The sequence below is a fragment of the Maylandia zebra genome, linkage group LG22 (assembly GCF_041146795.1).
Source record: "Maylandia zebra isolate NMK-2024a linkage group LG22, Mzebra_GT3a, whole genome shotgun sequence".
NCBI lineage: Eukaryota > Metazoa > Chordata > Actinopteri > Cichliformes > Cichlidae > Maylandia > Maylandia zebra.
The window spans coordinates 1,420,700-1,448,253 of record NC_135187.1 but is presented as its reverse complement, the minus strand read 5'-3'; the positions used below and the strand labels follow the sequence as shown (position 1 = coordinate 1,448,253).

The 27,554-nt window shown below is 48.3% G+C and overlaps 2 protein-coding genes and 1 long non-coding RNA gene across 6 annotated transcripts in view; 2 read left to right on the top strand and 1 right to left on the bottom strand.

The window, feature by feature from the left end:
• The first annotated feature begins 8,035 nt into the window (after positions 1-8,035).
• Positions 8,036-27,130, top strand: LOC101487752 (uncharacterized). Its single transcript, XR_003021943.2, has 5 exons — positions 8,036-9,853; positions 10,099-10,237; positions 26,133-26,289; positions 26,467-26,633; positions 27,086-27,130. It is a non-coding gene; the product is annotated as an uncharacterized LOC101487752 (long non-coding RNA).
• On the bottom strand, positions 10,593-24,589 carry atf6b (activating transcription factor 6 beta). Of its 2 annotated transcripts, none has more exons than XM_076878868.1 (17): positions 24,253-24,589; positions 20,772-20,851; positions 18,870-18,951; positions 18,712-18,771; positions 18,551-18,630; positions 18,244-18,451; positions 16,544-16,714; positions 16,038-16,207; positions 15,694-15,873; positions 15,135-15,217; positions 14,842-15,048; positions 14,372-14,479; positions 14,157-14,253; positions 13,976-14,046; positions 13,578-13,677; positions 13,383-13,467; positions 10,593-13,116 (listed from the first exon to the last, which is right to left on the bottom strand). In XM_076878868.1, exons 1-17 carry the CDS (start codon positions 24,323-24,325, stop codon positions 12,818-12,820), a joined length of 2,154 nt encoding a protein of 717 aa, XP_076734983.1. In that variant the 5' UTR covers positions 24,326-24,589; the 3' UTR covers positions 10,593-12,817. The 2 variants fall into 2 exon arrangements, with proteins under 2 accessions (XP_076734983.1, XP_024654077.2); XM_024798309.2 differs by having other exon boundaries at positions 13,976-14,043.
• The window catches only part of LOC101487933 (uncharacterized), an 18,163-nt gene continuing 17,733 nt past the window's right edge, over positions 27,125-27,554 (top strand). For 2 of the 3 annotated variants that reach the window (XM_004574829.4, XM_076878869.1), the window contains exons 1-2: positions 27,125-27,268; positions 27,361-27,514. The gene's annotated coding sequence lies outside the window, so the exon portion shown is untranslated. The remainder of the gene's footprint in view (positions 27,269-27,360; positions 27,515-27,554) is intronic. The other variant, XM_076878870.1, reaches the window with a different exon arrangement.

Sequence of the window (27,554 nt, the reverse complement as noted above, 5' to 3'; positions counted from 1 at the left end):
GCACGATGCCGTGCAGAAGCCTGCAGGGACACTTTATGTTTGCTCTGGTCCTGTTTGAGGTGAAACATCAGGAGTATGCAGATGTGCTGCAGCCGCCGGTGCACCTGAAACGGTGCTGACACACATTGAAGTCCCTCTGCAGCAGCTCTTCCTGATGTTACATGCAGACGTCGCTGAACCGCGGCCTCAGGCTTCAACTCAGGCAGCAGCTTAATAGAGGAGTGTGCAGTAAGTAGCACCGTACTCTGCATTAAACAGCTCTGTGTGTGGAAAAGTAAAACGTCATTTTATCGTTCACTATAAACACTTTACTGCTCCACAAACACAAATGCATTGATAGGTTCAGTCTGCTGCAGATGTTTGTCCTGGTTCAAACATCATTAACGTGTAGAAACTGCTTCTCATCATGTCATCGTTTCTTCGTCTTCATTTCTCAAGAAAGCAGCGACCTGTAACAAACACCATTTTTAAAAAGCTGACAAAGTTTGTACGTGCATCCGTCTTCATCACCTTTAGCAGACACACAGCTGCACAGCTGGCAGAGTACATGTAGCTTAATGAAGAGCTCGGACATCATTTGGTTTACCGGTGATCTTATTCACTCACTGCTCACAGCTGATGAGCAGAGGTGAAGGCAGGAAACAGATTCAGCATCGTCACAGATGCTGCACCGACTCGCCCGTCAGACTCCACCCTGTTCCAGCTGAGTTCAGGCCTCCAGGTGTTAAATCTCATTTTAGCTGCTTCCTGTCACGGTTTGAGGAACGAAAGAGGAAGAGAAAATCTCAAAATTCCTTCTATATAAATTATGAGGAGCCGATGATGTTGGGCAGAGATCAGAGTCCACCAACAGCTATTCTAATGTATCGTCTGCAGCACGGACTGAGGTCTCGCCCCCCATCATCTACCCTACAGTTGGGGACGCCTGCAGTCTTACGCCTTTTTCAGTTCACAGAGCACCTGCAGACGGTCCAAACTCACAGACCATCCGGGACTCTCTCCAATGTTCTGGAGCTTCACTGGGAGGCTGACAGTTGTGGTCCACCTGAAGCTGGACCATCTTCTACGTTAGCCTGTCCACATGGCGTTAGCCTCTGAGGACAGCGAGCAGGTTTCAGCCAGAGTCAGGAGACGCCCGGCCGACTTTAATCCTTTAATGTTTGCTGGTTACTGTTTGCTGATGCAGATGAGAAAAGGTCACAAAGAGCTAAATCGTCAGCAGATGTCAGCCGATGGTTTCAAGATTGCATTTTGGCAAAAGAATTTCCTGGTTTCTCTCCTCTCGGCCTGTTTAGCAGCATTCGTGTAAGAACAGCAGAGGGGTTTGAACTCCACTGCCCTGTGACTGTAATCCAGTCCCAGGCACGTTCTCAGCCTTATGTCCACAGTAATAATTACACCTGCAAATGAAATCCCATCTGGAGCCGAGCTTTTTCTTTCTCCGGGATGTGATCAGCTGTGTGTGGTGATGGAGGGAAATCTGATGGACTTACATGAATACATAGAAACTACAGCAGAGCTTCATCCTGTGACGAGTGTAACGACTCCTGCTCTGATATCCAGTTTTATTATGAATGTCCTCACCTTGTGTCAAAGACGATCAGTTAGAGTCGTTTAGTGATTAGCGTCTCATTTGTAACATAACCCAGGACAGACGGATAAAGCCTGAGCGCTCACAGTAATGCTGTCTGATGTAAGGACTTCCTGTTTGTGTTACAGACCAACGTTATGTGCCGAATCAGATTTGACCCCCAGCCTGTCGGATGATGCTCGGCGTGTTTGAGGATGTGTTTTACGGATCGTCTCACTGCGCACGAACACATCGCGGAGAGCCCAGAACAAACAGCAGCCACGAGCTAAGCAAACATCATTAACCCGACACTGAGCGTCTGACTCGGACGCCTCTGGCTTCGTGTGTCAGTCCCGGCAGGTCCATGTGGTTCGACTTAATCTCAGAGCACAAATATGGCTTCATATGAGCTCCAGCCTGCGGCTTTCTAAAATGTGGAGGAGCTCACGTTCTTTCTGAGGTCAGTCTTTTCTGTCGGGCTAGGTAAACATCTCGCTCCACAGTCCCACCCCGTACTTCACATTCACAGTGAAGCCACTCGTTTGAATCCAAACAGGATGTTTCATGTTAATGTTTGTTATGGGAATAATTCAGTTACAGCGTCTGGAGCTCTGTCACGTTTCTGTCTGTGTAAACTTTCCTCAGATTTGTCAAAGATGACACAAAAGATTTGTTTTCTTTAAAATATACACGCGACCACACGCCTGAGGCGCTGACCCATCACCAACCAGCTGATAACAGCTCCCATCTTTGAGGGTAATCATGTCTCTGACAGTCACGCCCCTTCCTTCCCTCTGATTCTCGTCTTTAAAAGTATTTAACGTCATTGAGTCAGAACCATGAAACAGCTGTTTCTGAACCCTCAGCGTTTCACTGTTTGCTCCCATGTTGATGTGCTGGAGTCAGATGATGGCGCGCTGAGCGGCCGGGTAACCCGGTCTCAGGTAGAACGCTGCTTCCATAACCTCATCAGTCTGCATCTGCACGCACAGAGGGGCCTGTTTCTGCTCCGGGCTGTGAACATCTTACTTTCACACGCTAACACGGCGTCTGTGGGATGTGGTTTCAGGAGCCGGTCTCAGGTAGACAAACTCGGCTTCATTCCTTCATCACAGCGAGTCTCTGTGCCGCCGTGCCTGCAGCCTGATCCAAAGGTGCAGCAAACAGGACCTCTGCTGACTGAAGGGGATGAACTGAGGCTGAGTAAATGTTGAAAAGGAAACAGCCTGATGACTAATATTTACTTCATCTGTTGCACGAATGGTGAAGCCCTGCAGACAACATTAAACAGCCTGTGAGGAGGAAACAGCTCCATGCAGTCAAAGCTAAAAAGATCTTTGGGCTCAAAAAGAGCTTTGTTGTTGTTGTTTCAAGAATATTTGATTCTTTTCAGCCTGGAGTTTTTCCCATTTATGCGTGTTGTGTCAAACGAGGTCGTGTGAAGCTGCTGTGCCCTGATCCAGAGCCCCACAGAGTCACGTGAGGTAATAATAACATTATAACAATGTAGTGAGCGTTAGCATACTTTAGCACATGTGTGTGTCTGTGGGTTCATCCATACAGGTTATTGGTGCAGCATGCTAACATTAGCATATAAACCCACTCTGTTGTCCTCGTATCGTCACACCTGGCTTCAAATAAAGACGTTGAGACAGATGCAGAGTCCAGAATCACAGCGGGTGGAGTCACAGCGGGTGGAGTCACAGCGGGTGGAGTCACAGCGGGTGGAGTCACAGCAGGTATTCCCACCTTATTTGCAGACGTATCATTCCTTTAACATCCAGAGTCATCAGTATATCAAACAGTCGGTGGTGCTGGGAGCTGCGTTCGTCGGCCTCATTCATTGTGACAGCTGACAAACACGAAGGGTCCAGTTAATACTTGACTTTGTCTCTCAGTAATTTCCTGTAAAATCTCAGATGGCATCATGACAGCAGTGTTGCACTTAACTTAAATCAAAATATAAAAGTTTACAAGTAAAAACCTGTAGGTGGGACGTGAATCAGCTGTTTTGGACCCGTGTTCTGTGGACAGATTAACACAAGGCGGTTTGTTTGTGTGTATTTACTCGGTTCCCCCGTTGTGTGGTTTGGAGGGTCGACCCAGTGGAACTAAATCTAAGCTCCGGCTTTGCAGCTGCAACTCCTGAATCTGCTTCCTGCTCTGAGGCACGTTGACTGGCGGCCAACTGGCTCTCCGTCCTGCCTGGACAGTTTCATAAACATGGATTTATGATGTGATAAATTCTTCTGCTCAGCACGGCGCTCTGTTTGCTCCGGCTGACCGGGAGTCCCCAGGTAAGGCTGTGAGACGGCACCTTGTGCTCTGTGCTAAGATCAAATATTTACATCCAGCAGGAAGAACATTTAATGGTTTTCAATCATGTTATAGAAACAGTGTATTATGATGCTGCCAAATATGCTGACGGGGAAAAATTCAGGCTGCGAAGGTAAAAGTAACTCAGATAATCAGCGTTACAGCCGAGGCATGCAGACGGACACGTCTGACCATGCAGCGTGTCAGACTGTGGAGCAGGTGGGACAAAACCACACCAGCTGCTGCTCCTGGCGGCTAACATCTGGAAACTGGTCGAGTTTGGAGAAAATGTTGCCTGAGCTGATGAGTCCGTTTGAAGCAGCCCTGCTGTGTGTCAGGCTGATGGTGTGGAGACCCACTCTGCATCATCAGCACCGACTGAGCATTGTTTAAACACCACAGCCATCACTGTAATCAGACTCCACAGTCACCACATCCCAGTCCACAGTGGGTCTAAACAGATGCTCTGACAGTGACCTCAGTGAAGACATCACTACAAATACACACAGGGCTGGTTAGTGGGAGTGGACCCAGCCGGGGAATCACAGGTGCAGCAGAGGGAACCAGGAATTACAGAGAAATCCATGCCTGTGATGAAGAAACGCAAACTTCCACGTCTTCAGCTTTCTTGTATATTTATAATAAAAATAAAGCAACGAGCCTCCAGCTGGAGAGGCCAGTTTGATTTTCACAGACTCAGAAACTCAGACAGATTCACTTGAAGCTGCAGAGCATGAAACAGAAAGAGCTGAGCTGTTGTGTGTGCCGGGAGAAAAAAGCAGAGTTATGTTAAACTAAAGAGAAACACACAGAAGTCAGCAGGACGCTGGGTCACATTAGCATATTTCCCTCACAGCTGTAAAAGCCATCGGTGCAACCTAAACATCTGGCTGAGCTAAAGCTCCCTGCACCTCCACAGGAAACACGGCTGTTAACGGCTCCTCTGAGCCCATCAGAGCCCACTGCTGCCTGGAAACCACAGCACAGCTGAGACTGTGGAGGAGCAGGTAAAGCAGACACAGGTGGAAAAATACATTTACTACGTCTGTTTCAAACCCTACATGTTTAAAACGATGCTGGCGAGCACATTTGGGGCCAGATGAGAGATTCCCATCGACGCTGATCAAAGCTGAGCGGCGGGAATCCAGCGATGGCCGCACAGGCCTCGGTTATTTAAAGTGCAGCAGGGAAACGTGCGAGTCATTAAAGAGCCCGCACACACAGCACGTACATGTTAACACTTAATCCTGCCACAGTTAGTTTACCCCGAAGAACCAGTCGGTCCACAAACACAAACTAGTCCCACACGGGCGCAGACTCCACCAGCCTCATCACAGCATCAGTTTGACTGAAAGGACTCTGACATTCATGCTGCTGCATCTACTGCAGTCCTGACACACGACTAAGTCCCAGTCTCATTCATATCAACTACGAATGTGGGGATGTGCATACCTGCACACAGTGGATCTGTCACCAGCACAAACTCATGCAGTCGTAGGTGCAGAGATCGGTGCAGTGAGGCCGTCCTGAGTGGAAGAAGCACTGGGACTGCTGGGATTGCTTTGCTCCCAACATGCACCAGGTAAAAGTTATTCAGCTAAAGGTTCCCGTGAGCTTTGTCACTGACCAGCGAGTCACCAGGTCTGAGACAGGGTTTAGTTTTAGCTTCAGTTTCATCCAATCAGAAGTGCAGAGAGCAGATTATATACAGATGTGCTGTGAATATATCCACAGGAGTGGAGGCGTGCTGTGACAGGGACTCTGTGTCCGTAGCAGAGCTGTGCTGTGTGCGTACGGCTGGAATATGAGGAGGAAAAGACTCAGACTGGGAAGTTGAAGCACACGGTTCATCTCGTCAGTTCTGTTTAGTATTGAAATTAAAGTTAACAGATTTATCATTCACTGTTGTTGACGTGTTTAATGTGCAGGTTGGCTCCAACAGTAAAACCCACAGAGGAAGCTGATGTCACAGATTCATATTCCCAGTATTCCCAGTTTGTCTCATCTGTCTCTACTTTAGGACAAATGCTTGCCAGCTTCTCCCAGAACCCCTGATTCACTGTGACTTTCACTCTGAGTCATCGTGTAGCAGCTGCTCGTTTCCATCATGACGCCGTATTTCAGGCTGGAATAAACGTCTCCATCCCGTGGGCCCGGCTCCGGGCTAAACTCGACCCATCCCGCTACGATTCCGCTCTTTTCATCTGCTCGTATTAAACGCTCCAATCAGCAGCAGCGCCTCACGCATCGCCACCAGAATTGGGAGGACGTTTCCAGAGGACGAGCGTGCGGCTCTGCAGATTACCGTCAAATAAAATCCTCGTCTCCTTTTTTATTTTTCCACTGCAGCTCGAACTGCCAGAGCTGCTCCTTCCTCCTACTTCATCATCATCAGAAAACCAAACCACATCTGGATTTACGTCCACTGTGGGTGAAAATTAGATCGAGTTACGTCCACACTGATTAAACCGAGCGATCAAAACAACGACAGAGTTTCCAGCGCCGGCCCAGGCTTCAGATTACCCAGAAAACAACAACAGCTGGATGATTTCATAGTGTCGTCACTGCTGGCAGGAAACAGAAGCTGTGAAATCATCGATGGCGTTTGCCCACATGGATGCACGCACGTGCCGGCGTGACCATCAGCTACAAACATCGAGGTCCACGCCGGCCGTAGTAAAACCTGGACTCAAAGCTTTACAACACAAATGTTTGGAGCATCAGGTGATCGCAGAGAGAGAACAGGCACCTCTGTGGATCCACCGGGGTCAGCTGATAATTGAGCAGGTGTATTTGTCACGGACCCGGTTCCGGGGACTCGGGGTTCGTGAACAGTGTGGACCTTTATTGTTATTAGTGTATTGGATGTATGTTTGCTGCACTGTGCTCTTGTGTTCAATGCTGGTGTGTGTATGTGTGTGAGGCTGGAGGATGAAGGACAGCCACCTGCAGGCCTGATGGGTGTGGCCCTGCCAGCTGCTGGTCACGCCTAGCTTACCACACACCTGCTTCTGATCAGGATCGTCGGGGGAGCTACTTAACAGAGCGATGGAGCTTCCTCGGGCGCAGGATCGTTGAGTTAGACTCCATGTCAGTGTTTGTAGTGCTGGTCAGTGTATGCCTGCTGGAGTTGGTGCCATAACGGCTGTGTCTGTGTTTTTTCCTCAGGAGAGTGGAACACAGGACTGCAAGACACACGGGGTGTGTGAAGGCACAGGGGCAGAGAGCACGGGATACCAGCACTTGGGAGAAGACACGTCACGGGAGTCGAGGGAGCACTTTTGGAGATTCAATGTGTGGTGTACATTTACCTCACTGTAAATAAACCCACTGTTCATTTCATTAAGTCCAGCGTTTGGGTCCTTTCTCCAACATCCCCCACGGTCTGCCCCCCAGACCGTGACAGTATTAGTGGGAGTGACACGTGATAACTTACTGGGGAACGGGGAGCACTGATCCTGTCAAGGGGAAGGATGCTCGGCGTGAATCCGTCCAGGGTCTGAGAGTCCAGGGAGTCCAGGAGGGTAGGCTCGTGCAGAACTGAAGGTCAGGTTCAGACACGAGCCACGACGAGGGACGAAAAAGGCAACGAGGGACCAGGTGAGCGAAACAGGTAACATAGTGGATTCTGAGCCCAGGCCAAGGTAACCTGCAGACAACAAGGTCAGCACAGGAGAGGCAAGACATCGAGATAACGACACGGCGCACAAACGCTACCATCAGAAAGCAGCAGGCAGTCTGGTGAGGAGAGGCTGCTGCAGCTGCTCCTTAAATACTGGCTCTGATTGTGAGCTGATGGAGCACAGGTGTGCCCGGCACCCCGACGGGGGGAGAGCCACGCCCACCTGGGAAACACTCAGAGATCCTAGTGGTTCTATAAAGGTTTAGGCAACAAAACACTTTGTGAGGTTCAGAGAAACATGATGACTGAACCATGACACGATGCAGGAAGCATCAAAAGACTCCCCACGTACCCTAAACCATTATTATTTCAATCTGATGGTGTTTTATGTGGACTGGTTGGTGTTTGGTCGATGCTGATGCTTCTGCACACTTCCAGGTCTGGTCTGGATTACTGTGCAGTTACGTTCAGCCTCCTGCAGACGGATGATTTTGTTCTGCGAGGCAGGCAAAGAGAAAATACGACTTTCCTCTTTAAAGCCGCAGGACCAGATTAGCACCGATTTACACGCGTCAGCTGCCAGACACTCGCTGCCTTGTTTCCACTGCACCTCTCTTTCCTCCCCTCCTTTAAATCGCAGCCAGAGACCGTGAGCTCGGCTCGTCTTTGGCGTCTCTGGCAGGTGAGACACCTGCTGCGACGGGCAGAACGCCGGGCCTCGGGCCGTCAGCACCACGGGGTCGATGTCATCTCGTGACGCCGTGTGCACGTCCTTGAGGTTTGCAGGAGTCCCTCATAAAACAAACTGCCGTGTGTTTTCATTCCCTCCTCGCTTCGTTCCTCTCGCTGACCTTCATATTATTGCTCGCTGGAAACACTCGCGATGGACTCGGAAACTCGGGACTACGAACTGTCGTCTTGCGTCTGGTAGCCTGATGAGTTTTTCATCTGAAGCCTCGGAGATGGACGAAGACGTCACTCGCGCCGACACTAAAACACGTCTGTCCTGGCGTCTCCGGCCTCGCTCCGTCTATAAAAGACTTTCACTCAGGACGAGACAAACTGTGCTCTGCGGTTTATACGAGCGACTGTTAAGCTGCTCCGTCTGAGGCCGGCAGCTATGATGGGATGTAGACCCGTGATCTCAGAGCGCAGACAAGGATCAGACTGAATGAAATCTGGTGCACAGAGTTTTACAAACAGCACTTTGAATGAGGGGGAAGGTCGGGGCTCATCTTCAAACCTTCACAGTCTCAATGTGTTTTTGGCCTTAATGATTTTTGCAGCCTGTTTCATGTCAGGACTGCTGCTCCTCCCGGTCTACGTTCACGCCAGCACGTCTCAGTTACAGACAAAAGCTTCTGTTTGAGGGTCGAGTCCAGAGCTGGCAGCCCGGGACGCTCTGCTGGAGGTGTAAACTGCTGCCTGACAGGTGTGGCCGCAGGTGTGTTCACAGCCTACCTGATGCGTATGCAGGCGCTTCCCTCTCAGACGTTTGGAGAAGAAAGCAGCTGTGCTGGTATAAAGAGTCGTACTTTGTGCCCGCGGCTCTGATAGTTTATTTGCGTTGTGGACGTGGTGCTAAAGCTTCGGCTCTTCACAGAGCTCTGCCCCAAATGTCAGAAACAAAACTAAACAGCTGTTTAACAGCAGCGCGCACACAGAGCTCTGCGACATCACCAGCAGCTTTCACTGAGCCTCAGTCCTGCAGAAACGTCTTTAAAATGTGGTTATAAACATGACTGGTGTTTGGTTCATGGCTGGATGCTTCCACGTGCTGATCGGGAGCTCGATTCTTTGCTTTTACGCTCGGTCACGTCCACTGACCGAGCGTGGCTCAGGATTGGATGATGTTTTGTGAAGACTTCCGTCTGGACGGCCGGCCCAAAGTCGACCTCACACAGCAGAGTTCCACCAAAACAGATTCTCCTTCAGCTGTGTGCGACTACCGCGTCACACAACTGTCTCCCACACAAACACTGCTAACAAACAGGCGGCCGGCTGTCACCCCGAGCCAGTAAATTCTCCTTTTACTCCTTTAATTGCTGTTTGTTTTTTAACAGGCTGGTAATTACGAGTATTATCTGTTTACAGCCAGTCAGGAAACGTCTTAAAGAATAAAGAATTAGTTTGTCCTGATTATCCTGTAACAGGGAGCTGTATATGCGAACACTGCATGTGGACGATTTTCCATTATAAACACAGCGTCTCACTGAACGAGCAAATAAACATCCACGCTGGGACTGCGTGCCAGATAAGCCTGAAGCATCAGCACGCTGAAGTGCTCAGCATCTATTCAGTCTGCACGAAACGGCCGTCATGAGGAAACCACAAACACGACCCAGGTATTAGATCTGAATTTAGAGGGAAGCTTAAAAATATTTCATCTTTATGTCTTCAGATTCTTCCATCTGTAGTTTTTCACATTAACGGACCATCAAACTGACACATTTTGAGTTTTGATCTCTGAAACTGAGGCGAAACTAAACATCACAGCAGGTCATGTGACTGAGTGATGACCCCATGCTGCTGCAGTCTTTGTCTCCTATGACAGGTGACTTTAAGTGTTTGATTGTTTTTGTAATCTAAGCAGGTGAGGCGGCCCCGCCTTTCACTACACGTGTATTCATGCCTGAGGGAGCGCCACCTCACTGCTCCGTGTCTGCGCTGTGACTCAAGTCTGCTACAGGCAGGTCGTCTCTTCAGGTTGAGCTTCCTCACCTGCACAGGTAAAGCCTCCGTCAGTGTTCTTCTTTCATGAAGTGTCAGTCTGCAGCACTCTGGCGCCCTCTGCTGGATGGACAGACTTTTCTCCTGTCTGCTCCTCAACCTGCTTTCTTTTCTCCCTGACTTATGAAATTAAATGTGAACAATTAATTTTTTTTTAAAAATCCAGTGTGAGCAGTGAGAAAAATAAAAGTCCCCTTTGAGTCTGTGATGTGAAAGGTCAGTGAGTGAGGGGTCAGTGAGGGGTCAGTGAGTCTTCCGGCTTCCTCGGAGCTCGCGGCTCTGAACCTTCAGCCGTCTGATTCTGATTCATTTCCTGCTAACATGAAGGCAGCGACCAATCAGCAGGAGCCTGTGAAATATTTACACATTCATGATTTTATTCCCTTTACATAAAAAAGGACAGTTTACATTTTCATATGTGCAGCTTCAGCGAGCTCACAATCTGGTTTGTACAAGAACAGGCTGCAGAGCAGACGGTGGCTCTTAAAGCGGGTCAAAGGTCGGAGTTTTGAATAAAACTACGTCTGAACCACATTTAGAATGCAAACGTCATTTTTGTGATGAACAGACACAAACCAGAACATTTCCTGAGGATTTATCTAAATGCGTGATGTCATAATGCCAGCTGATCAACAAGCACCCCAAAGGTTCAGTAACAGCTTTCAGTGCGTTTTCAGATTACAGAAACCAGGAAGTGAAACATGAGCCGACTGTGTGTGAAAGAACCAACGAGCAGCTGACAAATCTCGTTTTTCTGCTCCATCGGTGTTTTAAAACTCAAACCACCATTAAAAGGAAAAGTTTACCTTCATATCCTCCACGTTCCTCTCTGCACACATGAAGAGTAACATCAGTATGAAAGGAAAACACCATGAAGTGAAACGACATTAACACAGGAGGAGGTTTTCCCACATGTTCACTGTAAGAAAGGCTGCAGATCCTACATTTCCCATAATGCTGAGCAAACGTGACCCTGATGGGTGAAACTTGGGCGCTTTAAACTTTTTAAACGATTGAAAATTTTGTACATACTCAAAAACAAGTCACACCGTCGGCTCAGCGGGCCGGAGCTATTCTGTACATTTGGGGGTTGCTTTCATCCGCCAGGTCTCTTGCCCCGCCCTCCGTGCTCGTGGTAAACACAAGCATATGTGCACTAATGGACAATCGTCCTATGATCCAGGAGCTCAAATGGAAAATTTCAGCAGTTTTTTTTCTCCTTGTGGCTCTGGATGATGTCACAAAGAAAGCATCCCTAATATGGTCATCTCAGCCACAGAAGCCCCACCCAAAACTCAAAAGAAAGGTTAAAGGGGAGTGGCCAAAGCAGCTTTTTATTTTTCCACACAGAGGATAAACTGGCCCCGTATCAGATAAAGAAGGATTATTATGAACTGTGGATCATGCAAAGCTGCTCTGTTAGAGTCTAAACTTAAAAAAAAAAAAAAAAAGACAGGAAGTGAGCAGAACAGGCCAAGATTTTTCACAATAAAACAAACTGTATGAAGTTTTCTACACGTTAATTCTGTACAATAATAAAGATCAAAAATCTGCATATATATCCATAAATATTTTAGATCAGGAGATAATCCCGAGTTCAAACGACCAGCACAGAGTCACGCCAGACCGTCCGACAAATACAAAATATTTTTCTTTGTTTTTTTACTTTTTGTTGTGAAAAAACAAAAATTAGAAAAAGTAAAAAGGTGACAAGATATCTACACTCATATTTACAACTATTAAATAACTGCTCCAAAACAAGCATAAAAAACAAAACATTGATAAAGGCGACGGCTGACGCACGACGCAGAAACGATTTCACTGCTGTACCACAGAAAACCCAAAAGTACCAAACGAGCTGCTTTTGTTTCACTCTCAGTGGAATTTCATTGGTTTGGCTTTTTGCTGGCGATATTTTAGATGCCACACCTCGCGCCGTACGGACGGCGTCACATCTTTGCGGCTCCTGCTTCATGCAGCAGCTGCCGGACTGACAGCTGAGAGGCGCTGCAGCTCCTCTGGGCTTCTGTATCTCATAATTACGACTCACTAAAACGTGAAAAACACGCTGGCGCCGGTTAACGTCTCAGCGCTGTGCTCGGTGTCTCTGAAGGATGAACGTTACACTTGATCCTGTAAATGAGCTGAATTTATTCTGTAAAGTTTATTTCTGACGTTTACTCGGATCTTTCAGAGCATTAGAACAGACTTCCTGTTTGTACGTGAAAGAAGAAGCTCAGCTCGTCCTCTGTCTGAATTATGAGGTACAGAAGGCGGAGCTTAGGTGACAGATGTGTGGCTGTGGGCGCTTCATGGAGCAGCTTCTCCACGCTGCGTTCTCGCTGTTAAACATTAAAACGCAGCATGCACGCCGCTGTCGTTCTTACAAACATGCTGGCGTTTGTGGGACGTCCTCAAGTTCAATTTGTTTTCTTGAATTTTCACCTTTTGGGAAACGGCAGGAAACTCGACTTGTGTGCGGAGAGGAGCTTCCTGTTTGCTGGAGGAGGAACCGTTACCTGGTGCAGGGACAGTGAGGTTATACTTCAAGTCTTTCTCCAACCTTTAACCTCCGACCTTCAGACTCCTTCTGATTGGCTGATTAAGTATTCAGCTGTCCGTCGGCGGGCGGGTAAAGGCTGCCTCTGAGACGGAGAGGAAGAGGAGGGGTGGTGCTGGTGCTGGTGGCGTCCTCGGAGTGAGGTGTGGTTGCTGTGGTGATGGTTGGAGCTGCCGTGGGAGGAGGGGGGAGGCGGGGGTGGGTCTCGAAGCGAGGGGGGAACGGCGGACGACTTGATGGGGACGATCCGAGTGTCCATGACCTCGCAGTCGACCTGCATCATCATCTCGTAGCCTTGAGATGAGTTATAGAGGCTCTCTGAGGAAGAGGAGGGAGATGGAGGAAGAGCGGCTGGTTAATGATAATAACAGTAACCACCATCATCATCATCATCATCATCATCATCAGGACAGCTGTATCAATAAGGAGAAGAACAGCAGCTGAGCCAATGACAGCCTTTTATCTTCACCATGAGGGCGCGGCGCTCGCTGGGCCGCCGTGACCGAGTCAGCTGTGCACGGCGGCACTCGCCGAGTGATTCACAGCTGCACTGCAGCCTGTCGCGCCACAGCGTGCACACTCACCGTTTACAGACATGGCCGGCATCACCAGGGACATCTTGGGCCGGCTGGTTTTGTTGTGGCTGATGGCTGGAAGCAGGAGGTGATCCTGCAGGAAGACACGCCGTTTAACACGCACAGCTGTGAGAGCCTGCTGTGTGTGTGTGTGCGTGTGTGTGTGTGTGTGTGTGTGTGTGTGTGTGTGTGCGTGCGTCATACCCGTCTGAACGAGACCACGTAGAACGTGTCCTCTCTGCGGTCGATGGCGTCCAGGAAGTCGCTGTAGGTGACCTCAGGACCAGGAAGCACCTGCAGCTGACTGCAGCAGGGAGAGACTCATCAGGCTGGACAGTAACCAACATTAATGCAACAACACAGCAAAAGTGTTTCTCAGCTAACATGAGCTCACGTTATAATAAAAGTTGTTTTTTTTAAACAATCAGCACAAATATTTTATAACAGTTTCAGCAGCACAGAAACATTCAGCGATTTAAGCTTTGGATGTTTTTAAAGACTCTTTAAACGATGCTCATGTATGTCACTTCCTGTCTGACTTGCTGAGGCTGACTGCTGCACCATCAGCAGGTCTGCGCTCGGCGATGAAGAGCGCGTCGTACCTTTCTATGGAGCGGTGAGTCTGGATCGGCAGATATCTGGAGAAGTTGGTTTTCCTCTGCTGAGCTTTCTGCTGCAGAACGAGACACAAGTGACACAAAACACAGATCCCAGTGAGCTGAAGACCAACTACTGTTCTCCATTAAAGGATTAAAACTCTGGGAGATGAAGACGACTCCTCACCTGGGCGACTTTGGCCTTCTTGGCCATCTTCGGCTTTCCGGACTTCTTGCGATCGATCTGGTGTCGATGGACCCATCCTCTCAGCTCGTCCGCCAGCCTGCAAGATTCAGAGGAAGCAAAGAAACAGAAGCAGGAAGGTTTAAATACAGCTGCAGCTCCTCACATCAGCGCGAGCCACAGCGCCAGCGTGGAGATCCTAACACAGTCAGACTCACCTGAGAGACTCGGAGCGGTTGAACTGCCGGCAGTCAGAGGAGGTGAAGTAACGGTCGATGTCCTGCAGAACCAGGTCCTTCACATCACTGAACACGTCGCTCAGGTTTCTGCACACACACACACACGCACGCACGCACGCACGCACGCACGCGCACACACACACACGTTTGTTTCAGTGTGGAGAAACGGTCTGATGCAGGCGGGCTTCTGTTAAACGTGTCTGTCAGCTGATAACTGTGACAGCGTGGACACTTTCACACACACCCACTGGTGTATCAGTGGGTGTGTGTGTGTGTGTTGGTGCTGCTGTGGCTGGGTGTTTGACCCCTGACCTCTCTGTGTGATAAAGCTCCGCCTCTGCTGAAGCGCTCTGTATTCAGAGCTGCTCCTGTGGTGTGATGGCAGCACAAACACTCAAAGCCGACAGTCGCAGTGATGTCACAAAACGCCGACATCAGCTTCCTCTCACCTGAACTGATACGGCTCTGCGGCGTATTTCGCCTCCGCTCTCTTCCATCGCTCGTCTCCTCCGTCCTCCTCCGTCTCCGTCTTGTCCTCCACCTTGTTGGTAAGCGGCGGCGGCGCCTGCTGGTGCTGTTCGATCTCCAGCAGCCGCCGTCCTGTAAACGACACCACGTCTTCGTGCAGACCCGTCGCCAGCTTCCTGTCTGTGATGCTGTGATGCAGAACAGAACGTGCTGATCAAAAGCGGCGCCGACATCTGCGGCGGCAAATATTTTCACGACGAGTCGCAAACGATACCTGACGGGTCCGAAGCTGAAGGTCATGAAGAGGAGGACGACCATGACGCACACGGCTCTCTTGTTACTCGCTGATTCGGCGCCCTGAAATGACACGAACACGATGAGAGAATGACCCTGAACGCTGATGCAGCAGGTCCATCTGACTCTGTTCTTATTCGTCTGACTCCTCCCCTTTTGTCTCAGTTACTTCCTGTTGGTGGTTTTGGCTCCCTCAGCAGATCATTCAGTGTCGTTACGCAGAGACGCTGCGTCTCACAGAACGTTCCTCACTCAGCAGCAGGTTAAGCGACATTACGCTGAACGCCACGCTTGGCGCTCTGATGCTGCTGTCACGCATCAGATCCTTATCACAAGGCTGAGGAATGGCGTGAAGCTGAAGAGCTGAGAGGGAAAACACGAACAACCAGAACGTCCAGCTCGCAGGACTCCACCAACCGGTGTGTCCGCTGCTGTCCTGCTGCTCCCGGCGTTTACAGTTTAACAGCAGGCAGAACGGTTCACGCGCGGTTTCCATCAAACCTTTCACTCGTGTGTTGTGATGTTTCTTGGAGTCTCACCTCCTTCCCTGCCAGTCTCTCCCTCAGTGCCTGGTTCTCCTTGCGGAGCCGTTCGTTCTCCTGCTGGGCCTCCCTCAGCTGAGCCTCCAGGTTCTGCAGGTACTCCTTCTTCTTCTTCCTCGACTGGCAGGCCGACTCACGGTTCTTTATCATCCTCTGCTGCCGCTTCAGCACTTTCATCTGAGGAGGAGGAGGTGGTCAGTGAGGGAAACAGGAAGGAGGAAGTTAAAAAGAGAGGACAGGAAGAAGAGGAGGAGCTGTGTGAAAGTTGTGTGATGTAATCCGTTCACAGGCTCAGAGTGAGGAATTGTGGGTACTGGCTGTAACGTCAGTGCTGTACTCACATCGATGCCGTTCGAGCTGTTGCCGGGCAAAGTCGTGGTCGCCGGGACGATGGGTTTGCTGGTGGGCGGGGCCGTGGGGCTGGAGCAGTGCTGGGGGATGCTGGGAGAGACGGGCTCCATTTTGACGATGGCCGGCGTGGAGCCGAGGCAGACGGACGGAGAGATGACGACTGGAGGAGGAAGAGGAGAAGATGAAGACGAATCCGCTCAGAGCATCCTCGACACACGAGAACTGAACACATGACTGTTTAGGAAGGTTAAAGGTCGGACTCCAGCATCCCTCCGTCATCACTCATTCCCCGACTACGTTATTAAATCAGCTGCACAAAGTGAAACGCCACGAAAAGCAAAGGCAGAAATAAATTAATATATTAACTTATAATAATAATAATAATAAATTAAATTATTTAGATATGAAACATAAAAGTAGATATGTATAAAAGAAACGGTGATGGGAAAGGAAATAAACAGAAGGATTAGTAAAGGAAGAAACAGGATGTTGTTACCAGGTCTGGTCTGGTCCATGGAGGGGAGGCCCTGCAGTATGAGCGCCTTGGCCGGCGTGGCGGTCTGGGAGATGGGGAGGGTGGCGACGCACACGGGTCGGGGCTGGATGGGGGGTTTGGTGCTCAGGATGGTGTTGGCCTTTAACGTGGCCGAGCTCGGACTGAGAGAGACTGAAAGAGACAAAGAGGCGGCGTCAGAGGTTAAAACGGCGCCGTTTAACAGACGCTGCAGCGGCGGTCACAGGTCAGACTGGAACCTCGCGGCTCTTTGGTTAAACGACAGCGTAAGTGAAACCCGACGCTAAGGCTCAGCATGCAAACAGGACGGAGCGCGCACGCTGCAGTTAATCCAAAGTACACAAACAGGTTTGTTAGCGTGCGTCGTTTGCATGCTCGCACAGAACAACCGGTGTGGAGGCGCTGCAGCTCTGCAGCGCTGCAGGCGTGCCGTCCACAACAGAGCAGGAAATGCTCCAAACTTTTAATGACAAACTTGATTTTAGAAGATAAACACAGCAGCCGGTGCTTGATTTTAGAAGATAAACACAGCAGCCGGTGCTGTGCTCGCCGACTCGTCCACAGCTGCTTCACACTGAAGTGCAGCTCAGAGCCAAAGTTAACCAGCACGGGAACATCCTGTTTTTAGACCGACGTGTGCAGCGACGTGTGCAGCAGCCACGAACAAACAACACCAAGCAGAATACAATCTGCACACAGACATTCGCTCATTTTTGCAGCTCGTATGACGTCGCCTGCCTAAAAACAACTTTTATGTTTAAAGTGCAGTTATGCAAAACAAACTTACATTTCCCCGAGAGACCCGACCTCCCCTATAAACGTGTATCAGTGCACGCACGCACGCACGCACGCACGCGCACACACACACACACACACACACACACACACGCACACACACACGCACGCACACACGCGCGCACACACGCACACACGCGCGCACGCACGCACACACACACACACACACACACGCACACACGCACGCACGCACGCGCACACACACACACACACACACACACACGCACACACACACGCGCGCACACACGCACACACGCGCGCACACACGCACACACGCGCGCACGCACGCACACGCGCACGCACGCACACGCACGCACGCACGTACGCGCACGCACGCACACACGCACACACACACACACACCTCTAACAGCCTCCCTGCAGCGACGCTTTCTGCCTGCTGGTTATTTGTCATTACTGAACATCAGGCTTGAATCAGCAGCTCATCATCAGCCTGCAGGTTGATGAACTCTGAACGCGTGGCTGTTACATCACTCCATGGCCATCAGCTGATCACAGCTCATTAAACTGAGAACCCTGAATCAGACTTTGAGCTTCAGATTGTCCATCACTGTGTCAAAAGGCTAAAGTCTGACCTCGGCGTCACAGCAGCTAACCAGGCGCCTCGGAGACGTTCTTCTTGTTTTGTGTGATTCTTGGACAAAGGTTACATTTGATTACACAAAGCTGGAGAAGCAGGCCTGATGTTTCTGATGCTTCCTGACGTGGAGAATGACTCCCAGCCAGGGAAGCTGCTCATTAAGCTAACACTGGTCCTCTGTAGCCACACCTGGAAAACTTGCGCTCGTGCACCAATCACCAAAGCAACCAAACCACACCCAGCTTTCCCATTGGCTGCTTTCAGTGGATAAGCGGGCGAGCGGTCGTACCTGTAGCCTGCGTCTGTAGCCCGCCGATGACCGCCGGGATCGGCGTCGTCAGCGGCGTCTGGAGCTGCGTCTGTGTCACCGCAGCAATCTGGGTTTGTGTTGGGGGTGCTGTTGTTGCTACGGTAACCTCCATGGACCCTAGAGGAGGCGACAGCACGTCTCCGTACATGTAGGGAGGAGTCGGAGGATTTTCGCCTTTAACGGTGATCTGAGCAGGAGAGAGAAACGAGGACATCTTTTTAAACGCCATAACAAACCCGTCTGTGTTCATTAGCTTTCTATAATATACCCACTGACTGAGACACACCTGTGGGTCAGGTGGAGAGGCCGAGCACTCGGACTCGAGCGAGGACGGGGGCGAGGGAGGCTCTGCTTTCACCTGAAACACTGCACACGACAAACAGTGAAACCACAGGAAACGTACAAACGATCCAAAACCCCATGAAAAGAAACCCGACAGGGACTTACACATCTCCACCGGCAGCGGCTGCGTTATTGTCATTTCGTTTTTAATGGCCGGAGCGTCAGCTTCAAAGAAAACACACACAGGAAACAGCTCATTTACATCAAACTCACACTAAACGGTGGTGGTTTAAGGTCGCCACGGTCCGCTGACCGCCATGTACCTGTGAGAAGGTTGTCGTCAAGGTGTCGCCAGGGCGACGTAGGGTTGTCAGGATCGAGGGTGAGCACGAGGTCATTGTCGAACTGGCAGAACGAGAGAGAGAGAGAGAGAGAGAGAGAGAGAGAGAGAGAGAGAGAGAGAGAGAGAGAGAGAGAGAGAGAGCAAAGAAAGTAAACAATCAGACCCAGCAACTGTGTGTGTGTGCATGCGCCTGTTTAGATATCTTTGTGGGGACCAACAGCCCAAACGTGCCCGTCTTCACGAGTTTGCATGTTTGAGACTTAAAGTGTGGGGTTAGTGTCAGGGTCACAGTTGGGTTAGGCATTCATAGTTAACGGTTAGCAGATAGGGAACGCCTATGTCAATTAGATGTCCTCACTAAGATACCAAAACGAGAGTGTGTGTGTGTCTCATTATCACACCGCTGTCACCAAAGCAGCAAAGTGGGCGGAGCTGTGATCTGCAGCTACAACAACTCAGACAAAAACTTGAGTTTCTGTGAGGACGTAAATCTGCTGAAGCATGAAGCATCAGGAGCTGTGATGTGGAAACTCAATTCAGGTCAAAGGTCACAGGAAGCAGGTGATAAACATGAAGCAAACATTTCTCCTCATTGAGGGCCAAAGCAGCACGCCAAATATTTCCATCGTTATTTTAAGGTGGGACGTTTGCAGAAACTGTTTGCAATTCAGTAAACTTGTCGGTCACGTCCTGCAGATCACAGATAACAAAACACCAGGAAACATCCTCCTGAACCTGCAGCTTCAACCAGGAAGCAGCTCCGCAACACACGCCACGTCACCGCTGATCGTTAAAGTCATAACAATTATTAATCACCATCTGCAGCACTTTAAGCTCACAGCTAAACTAGCAAACACTGCATTCACAGCAGCTTGCTAACCAAAACAGTCATGTGTCAGTCTGTTTCAGAGACTTTTAATCTGAAGAACCAAAATCCAGAAAAACAAACTTTTACTTTGAAAGTTTTGTTTTTCTATTTAAAAAACAAACAAACAAACAAACAAAGCAAACAAAGATTCTGGTGCTAAAAAAAGCTTCTTCTGCTTTTCTTTGTCTTCCTGACTGTGCAGCTACGATGGCTGATGTAGATATTAAACATGTCTAGAAGTCTCAGCTGTTTCCCACTCTTGATGCAGCTGAAGCCACAAAGGGGAAATATTCCTTATATGGAGGTCTCGGCCACAGAAACCACGCCCCTGCTCTTCAAACCTGTTTGTGGGGCAAACTCAAACTGTTCATTTCAGACAGATTATGAACTGAGCAGCTGCAGTGAGGTCCAGTGGAAGTATAAGAAGGCTTATTTTAAACCATCACTCATGCAAAGCTGCTGTAGTTGAGCAAAATCAATTTATCTGTTAAAACTCAAATGATCCCTACTTCAGAAATTATTTGTCCGTTTATTCTTGTACATGTTGATCTCCTGCTATCCAGGATGTGTTTGTGGGTCATGTGATAGTGGAGTGACGAATCAGGGAAGCAGTGCAGCGACTCGAAAGACCCAATCAGGCAGCGATCGCTGGGCTCAGCGTCGTCATTTTCATAAATATCAGACAGTCAAATAATGAGCTCACAGCTCTGTGAGGCTACGCAAATGTGCCCAGCGAGTCACAGCAGGCCAGGTCCCAGAGGCAGAGCCCACACAGCCCTGCAGGCTCACAGCCGTCTTCACTGCTCAGTATCAGGCAGGTGGTTTTAATGTTGCGGCTGAACACTTTGGTTTTACATCATCTGACGGTGCTGATGATCTAGGATTAGCTGTAAGTGTAGCAGCAGAGCTACACACTGGATTTCATCACCGTGTGAAAGTGCTGGTCGCAGGGTGTCGGGTTCAATGTGAGGCGTGCACAGAAAGCAGAGCGTGAGCTTTGTGTGTCGAACGTACCGATGCGTCGTATTTCAAGCCTCGGCCGAAGTCCCCGTCCTCGCCCTCCTCCATGCTCTCACACTGGAACAGGCAGGCATCTGCAGGAGACACGAGTCCACATACATGAGAGAAAACAAAACCAGCTTCAACCACGCACACACCGCGATGGTGTCAACTCTGCTTCTCCCGTCATGCTTTCCTCACACCTCTGGAGTTTGAAGCCACATGCTGTCAGAGCAGCACTCAAAAAATCTGCATGTGACCTTTACTTTTTATGAATCCTCCAGATCTCTGCACAGGATTTGTGACAGAAGGACAGCAGCAGGTTTAAAGATGGAGGTGAGACCTGCTGTGATGGTTTGGAGTTGGGAGGCGGAGCTGAAGTGTGAGCAGATGGACAGGACTAGAAATGAGTCCATCAGCTCAGCCGGAGACGGCGTAAAGTATTCGAGTATCCCAGAACTCGAGCTCAGAGACGCTACGATCACAGATTTTAAAATGATTTACTGACTAATACAGGATATTTTTGTGATTAAGAAAGATTAAATGTCCCGATAGCTGTTATCAACGAGGAAGCTGCAGAGTGCCCCCTTGTGGACAAACTATGCACCATTAACACACAGCAGGGCTGAATGGTGTTTCTCATGTCTCCTCTTACTGTTTTGTCATGTTTATAGATGCTGATACCAGAGGTGTGGACTCGAGTCACATGACTTGGACTCGAGTCAGACTCGAGTCATTAATTTTATGACTTTAGACTTGACTTGAAAAAATGTTCTAAGACTTGTGACTTGACTTGGACTTTTACACCAATGACTTGGGACTTGAATTGGACTTGAACCGGTTTACTTGAAAAGACTTGATATTTTACCCCAAATATAAAATTTAACATGCATATTATATAGAGATTGAAAATGTGACGTCATTCACGGGTAGAACCGCAAAGGATTCTGGGAACTCGTGGCAAGCGGTACTAGCGCACGCAGGCTTTCAATTAAAATCAGTTACACAGCGATAAAAAGAAACACAAAAATGTCAAGAAGCTGTTGTATTATTAACTGCAATAGCCGGTCACATGACAGCCACGGGAAGCCGACGGGTAAAGAGATCGGTTGTTATCGGATTACGTCGTTGAAGAGAAATTGTTCGAGCCATGTTTCCGAAGTAACAAAGATGCGACTGGATTGCAGCCATTCAAAGACCAAATATAACGTCCCAGAACACTCCAGCTCACAGGTTAGTCTGCTCCAAGCATTTACACAAAGGTCAGTCTGCTGTTGTAGTTAATGCGTCATTTTTCTTAACATAATTGGTGATATAGGTTACAAGCAAGTCTGGCGCTGAACAGAAATTGTCGCGCTATGCTCCTTTATTTATTGTGCATAAATAGTGAATTGTCCTGACACAATATTGCGTTTCGCTTCTGTTATTATGGTACATTGACAAAAACATATACTTTTATTCACAGGATAAAACAGGTTTTTTGTATCACTAATTGCCCAGTACGATTACAGCATACAATATTGTTGTCACTGCTACATTTCTGTGATGCTACCAGAAATTATTTCCACTACTAATTAATTACCGTTGAGCTCAAAGGTCCTATTAATAAACGGTTAAGGAATGTGTATTTATGACGACGATTTGTGAGACTGGTAAACTTATGATACGTACGATGGTCTTTCGTTCTACACGGTGCATTTCAAGGTCCTGCACCCATCCGTCGGTAAACTGTACCTGGGCTTGTTGCAGTGACCGGAAGTTACTAAACTTCATGAGTGTATGCACTCACTCCAAGAACCGTGTAATTATAAATATGCATATAAATATGCTAAGATGAGATAGCTGACTTCATCTAACTAGCAAATGTTGTCCAGGCTACGTTGGTGATGCAGTTTTTTTTTAATGTGTATGATATTTTTGTCATGCGATTTTAAAGCTGGTCCTACAACCGCATCCAAGAATAACATGCAGCTTATCTCAGAACTGTCGGTGAAAATTATTCTTGGAGCTAAGTTTAATTGAGCTGCATTTTAAAGAGGTGCAATTTCACAATTTGTGTATATTTTCTAAGTTCACTATTTTGTCATGTGTTGAGAAAAACACAGATTTAAAATTACATGGTCTAATATTTACATTTAGCATAACTGCATCATTATTTTTTCGTTTTTTTTTTTTTTTAAAGACTCGAAAGGACTTGAAATTCAAAGTTTAAGACTTGTGACTTGACTCGGACTTTTACACCAGTGACTTGAGACTCGACTCTGACTTGCCTGACATTACTTGAGACTTGACTTGAGACTTGAGGATAAAGACTTGAGACTTACTTGAGACTTGCAAAACAATGACTTGGTCCCACCTCTGGCTGATACCATTTTATTTTCTAGAAGCTGATAAATACACACTGATCTGTGGATAATAATAGCAGAGTTTCTCTTACCAACAAAATAAAAAACCTAAACTTTTTACACACAGAAGTTTATATGTGATGACTCCGCCTCCTGTGCTGCTGTGTGCATACATACAGCATGCATGCACTTTGGTCAGAAATAGCTGTGTTTTACATGTTATTGTCCTTTATAAGCGTCTCTTGTTCTCAGGTGTATTCACTCTTCCTGCTGCTGCTCTGACCCACTTCTCTCAGGGGGATCATTAAAGTTTCATCTAATCTCAGGTGAGATTAGATGAAACTGTATTTACCGCAGCGGCAGGGCGCTATAAGTTCTTTGGTCTAACAGCTACAATAAAACGGGTTGTAAACCTACTTCACTGTTTAACAGGCAGGTAAATCCTGGAAACGTGTTTTTTTATTTAAAAATGTTAACATAACAGAGAGAGCTACATCTACAGCACGGCTGTTCTATCTGACTGGTTATCCATGACATGTTATTCTAACAAAGGGAACAGCACACCCTCCACCTGCATCCACCTGCCTACACCACCTTTCTCGGGGTTATTGTGAAGCTGGAGATAAGAGAAGGCTGATGAGGTTTTTTAACCAGTTTCCAGCAGATATCGCGATAACAGCGTGCGCTGATCACGACAGTCGTGACAGCCCTCTTCCTCCCCCTGACCGCGGCTCGAGCTTTGCCCTGAAACATGTCAACAGTACGCGGTTTAATGCGGGTTTTTAGCGGAAATGGGGGAACAACACGCAGAGGGCGACGTGTGCGGTTAAATTAAAGCAGCTCACGTTTCCAGCCAACGTGTTGAACACACCGGCGCGTCCGGGCGAGCAGGCTGAAGGAGGAAGTGCGTGCACAGGACAGCCCTGCAGTCGCGTGCGCTCTAACACAACCCAAAAATCATCATATACGAATATATTTGACCAGTTCTGTCGTGAACACAGATGTCACGGTGAGAACAATAAGCGCCGAAGACGCTCCGACGACCCCGTTTGCGTCGCCTCGCCTTCTCGATGCATCCACACCCCCGCTATCACGTCAGCCTCCTCTGAATGCTTCAGTCTCACCCTTAATGCTTCAAAATGCTGCCTCACCCCAGTCTTCGCTCGTCAGCAGGTTATCCGCGAAGAAGCGGCTGTCCAAGTCCGACAACAGATCCGTACCCATCGCCCCGCAGGCGGTGTGTTTGAAGAGCAGGAGGCTCGATAGCAGCTAGCTAAACAAACAGACAGATTACCGCCTCCAGCGTCCGCATCAAGATAGCTGGGCGGTGTGATGTAAAGATATCATTTATAATTCAAACTAATCAAATATATATTTGCTCTAAATTCCCTTATTTATGTCAACTTTCTGTATCCTCTTGAACTGTAGGTCCTTGCCTTTTACGTCGCATATGACAGCACAAGGAAACGCTTCTTTTGGGCAGAGCTACCGCCCACGTCTGCTAGAGAAGCCAATCACAGCACAGGGATGTGTGATTGACTAAATATTGGGCCAATAGGAGAATTCAGAGACTACTATTGGGTTGCCAGGGAGCCTATCGTTGAGAAGAACAAGTGAGGAAGGGCTTTAAAGGTGATTCGGTCCAATCAAATGGTCGTATTTTGATTGACATGTGTAGCAAGCCAGTGAACGCTAGGAATGTCAGGGTTTGACAGGCAAGGGGAGCCAATCACGGGTTAGAAGTAGAAAAACAGTTTTGGTGAACTCACGTGGATCCAGGCAGAGAGATATGATTTCTGCGTTATGTCCAGTTTGTGGACGAATTTAAGAAGAAGCCGGTGTGCACACATAAACAAAACAATCCGCGTGGTAGTAAACGATGCTAGCGGGGCTGGCATGGGGCTCTCATTTTTAGTTTTGGGGATGAAGCGTGGGAGTCGTTACATAACAGTGCAGCGTGAGTGGGGACAAAGCGAAAGCGGCAGCTTGCAGCCCCTCACGAGGGTTTTGTTTTTATTAATCACTGGGAGCACACCTGAGGATGGCGCAGGTGCTGCGCGCTGCAGGGGGAAGTTTTAATGAGGAACTCGGAGAGCTGCAGCTGCTTTCCGGTGTACTGCTGTGGCTTTTATGTGGAAGGTGGAGCACAGCGCCTCCTAGTGACGCACTCGGAGCGTTAATAAAAATAAATAAAAGTTTCCAGCTGTAAAATAAAATGGTGTGTGAGCAGACATGTCAGGTGATCACAGGTGTGCTGTGATCTGCTGCAGACAAACAGGAATTTCAAAAACATGTTTTTCTGTTCCTGGATTTTCCTGTAAGGGACTGTTTCAAGGTGAAAATGGGACTAAAACACAGAGACTTTCACAGGACCAAGGTCAGTGTGACAGCACAGACCAAACACATGCACCTGGTTTTGTTGTCGCACTAAACTAACCCAGCGGTCTAACCTGTGCTGTGCACTGAAGGTCTGTGGTGAGTGAGCTCATGTGGTTTTCTGAGAGCAAATGAACGTGTACGCTCTATTTCACAGCTCTGACTATTGAAACCTTTAAACGTGCAAATGACTGACAGTCACATCACTGTAATTTTGTTGATGAATGAAATCTGGTGCAGCAGAAACGATGTAACTATTATTATAATCAAAGAATCCTAAATTTAAGAGTCTGAAAACATGGTGGTAGATGCTTCCATAGTGGAACAAGGTTTCAAAACTCTACTTGGACTAAAATGATTCTACACATGCAGCTTATACGAGTATGTCCTGTTGATCACTGAGATTAAAGTTGGTAAGGTTATGATTCATAATAAGCACCTGGATGCAGAGTCACGTGACTTGGTTTTCTGTTTCACTTTGTTGAGTAGAAATCTTTGCGTTTCTTCAGTTAATTGCTGGAAAACCAGACTCAGTCAAAGAATCAGGACAGTGTCCAACCCCGAGATCTGTGACACCAACAGAAACAATCGTACATACGTGTGTCCACCTTTAGTGTCACACCAACACTGCACACTGTGTTTTCTTGTGGTTTAGATGCTATGTATAAAAAGAGCTCACACCAGAGACCTACATACGTGACCACAGAGTTCCTGTTGTCGGCCTTTGGTGAATCATAATGTCCATCCTGACAGGAAGGTGAACATCATCTGCAGTCTTTTTGTCTTCATTCTTGGCTCTAATGTCACTAAAGGTAAGAACTTTGCACATTTACTGAAACCAAACAGTTTAATCTGCTCCTTGTTTCACTGTTTTCATGACGGTCTGTGTTAAACTGTGAGCTCTTGGTTTGTACTGGCGGACTCTATGTCCTCTCGCTGCATCGGGCAGGTAAATGATCAGAGTCTTGTTACGAATTCTGTGTTTGCAGGTTTCATCCATGAAGCCGTTCAGGAGAATCAGCAGGTCATTCTGAGCTGCCGTCGCTCTGTAAGGGGCAAAGTGACGTGGAGCAGAGAGAGTGCTGGAAGGCGGGTCCCTGTACATTCAGAGAGCTGCCGTCTCAGACTCGGGGACAGCTGACCGTGATCCCATCAGGTAACATCAAGCTCTTTTAATGAGGACGTGTAATTATAAAATGAGAAGGGGGAAAGAGTCCTTGTTGTGGTTTGTATATTCCAGCTGTGCGTTATGCCTCCTTTATCTCTGACAGGATAGACCTATGTATCCTTGGATGTAGCTCCTCCTCATTCATTTTAGGAAATAAGACATCCTTCAGCATGAGGCAAAAAAGGGAAATACACAAGGTGGCAGAGAAGCGCAGCGAGCGAAATAAAACAGGACGTGGAAACAAAGAAACGAACACGTGCAAAGAATGGCTGGGGGCGAGTGGGGGAGGGTGTACTTTACTATTCAGTTGTGATACCAGATGTTTTTGTTGCACATCACACAATTCATGTTGTGACTGCTGTTATCTCCTGGTTCCACGGCCATTCAAAAACACTTTGATACCTCAAACTGCTGTTTCTGCCTCCTGACAAACTGTGGAGCTAGAAGGAAAAAGGCACCTCCACCACCCCAACCGCCCCCACCCCCACCAGCCCCTCCTCCACCACGTCCATCTCCACCACCTCCACCTCCAGCTCCACCACTCTTACCAACTGAATGGACAGCAACAGTGGTAACAATGGTAACAACAACAGAACTGCCACCACCAGCAGAGGAAAACGCAGGTATGACAAGAATTAAACCACTGACAGCTCCAGCAGACAAGTCCTGGTGTGGTGGATGAGGCTCTGATTCCAGATGTTTCTTTGTCTTCCAGCTGCTGATCACCTGTGTCACATGACTGTCCGCACACTGATTGGACTGCTCTACTTAATCATCATGAGCAGCATCACTGCTGTTACCTGGAGGAAAGGTGGACGAGCTCAAAGAGCCTCTGTGCTCTCATCATCACTGTTTTCAGACTCACTGAGGTTTAACATGACTCAGCTTTAGTGCAGATGTTTGAGGGTT

What these genes read in the sequence shown, in the direction of transcription:
- atf6b (XM_076878868.1), bottom strand. Translation starts at nt 24,325, where the DNA reads ATGGGTACGGATCTGTTGTCGGACTTGGACAGCCGCTTCTTCGCGGAT. An exon ending in GCTACAGACGCAGGCTACAG is followed by an intron (nt 16,715 to 18,243) that starts GTACGACCGCTC and finishes TGTCTCTTTCAG; the next exon opens with TCTCTCTCAGTCCGAGCTCG. An exon ending in AACCGCTCCGAGTCTCTCAG is followed by an intron (nt 14,254 to 14,371) that starts GTGAGTCTGACT and finishes TGAATCTTGCAG; the next exon opens with GCTGGCGGACGAGCTGAGAG.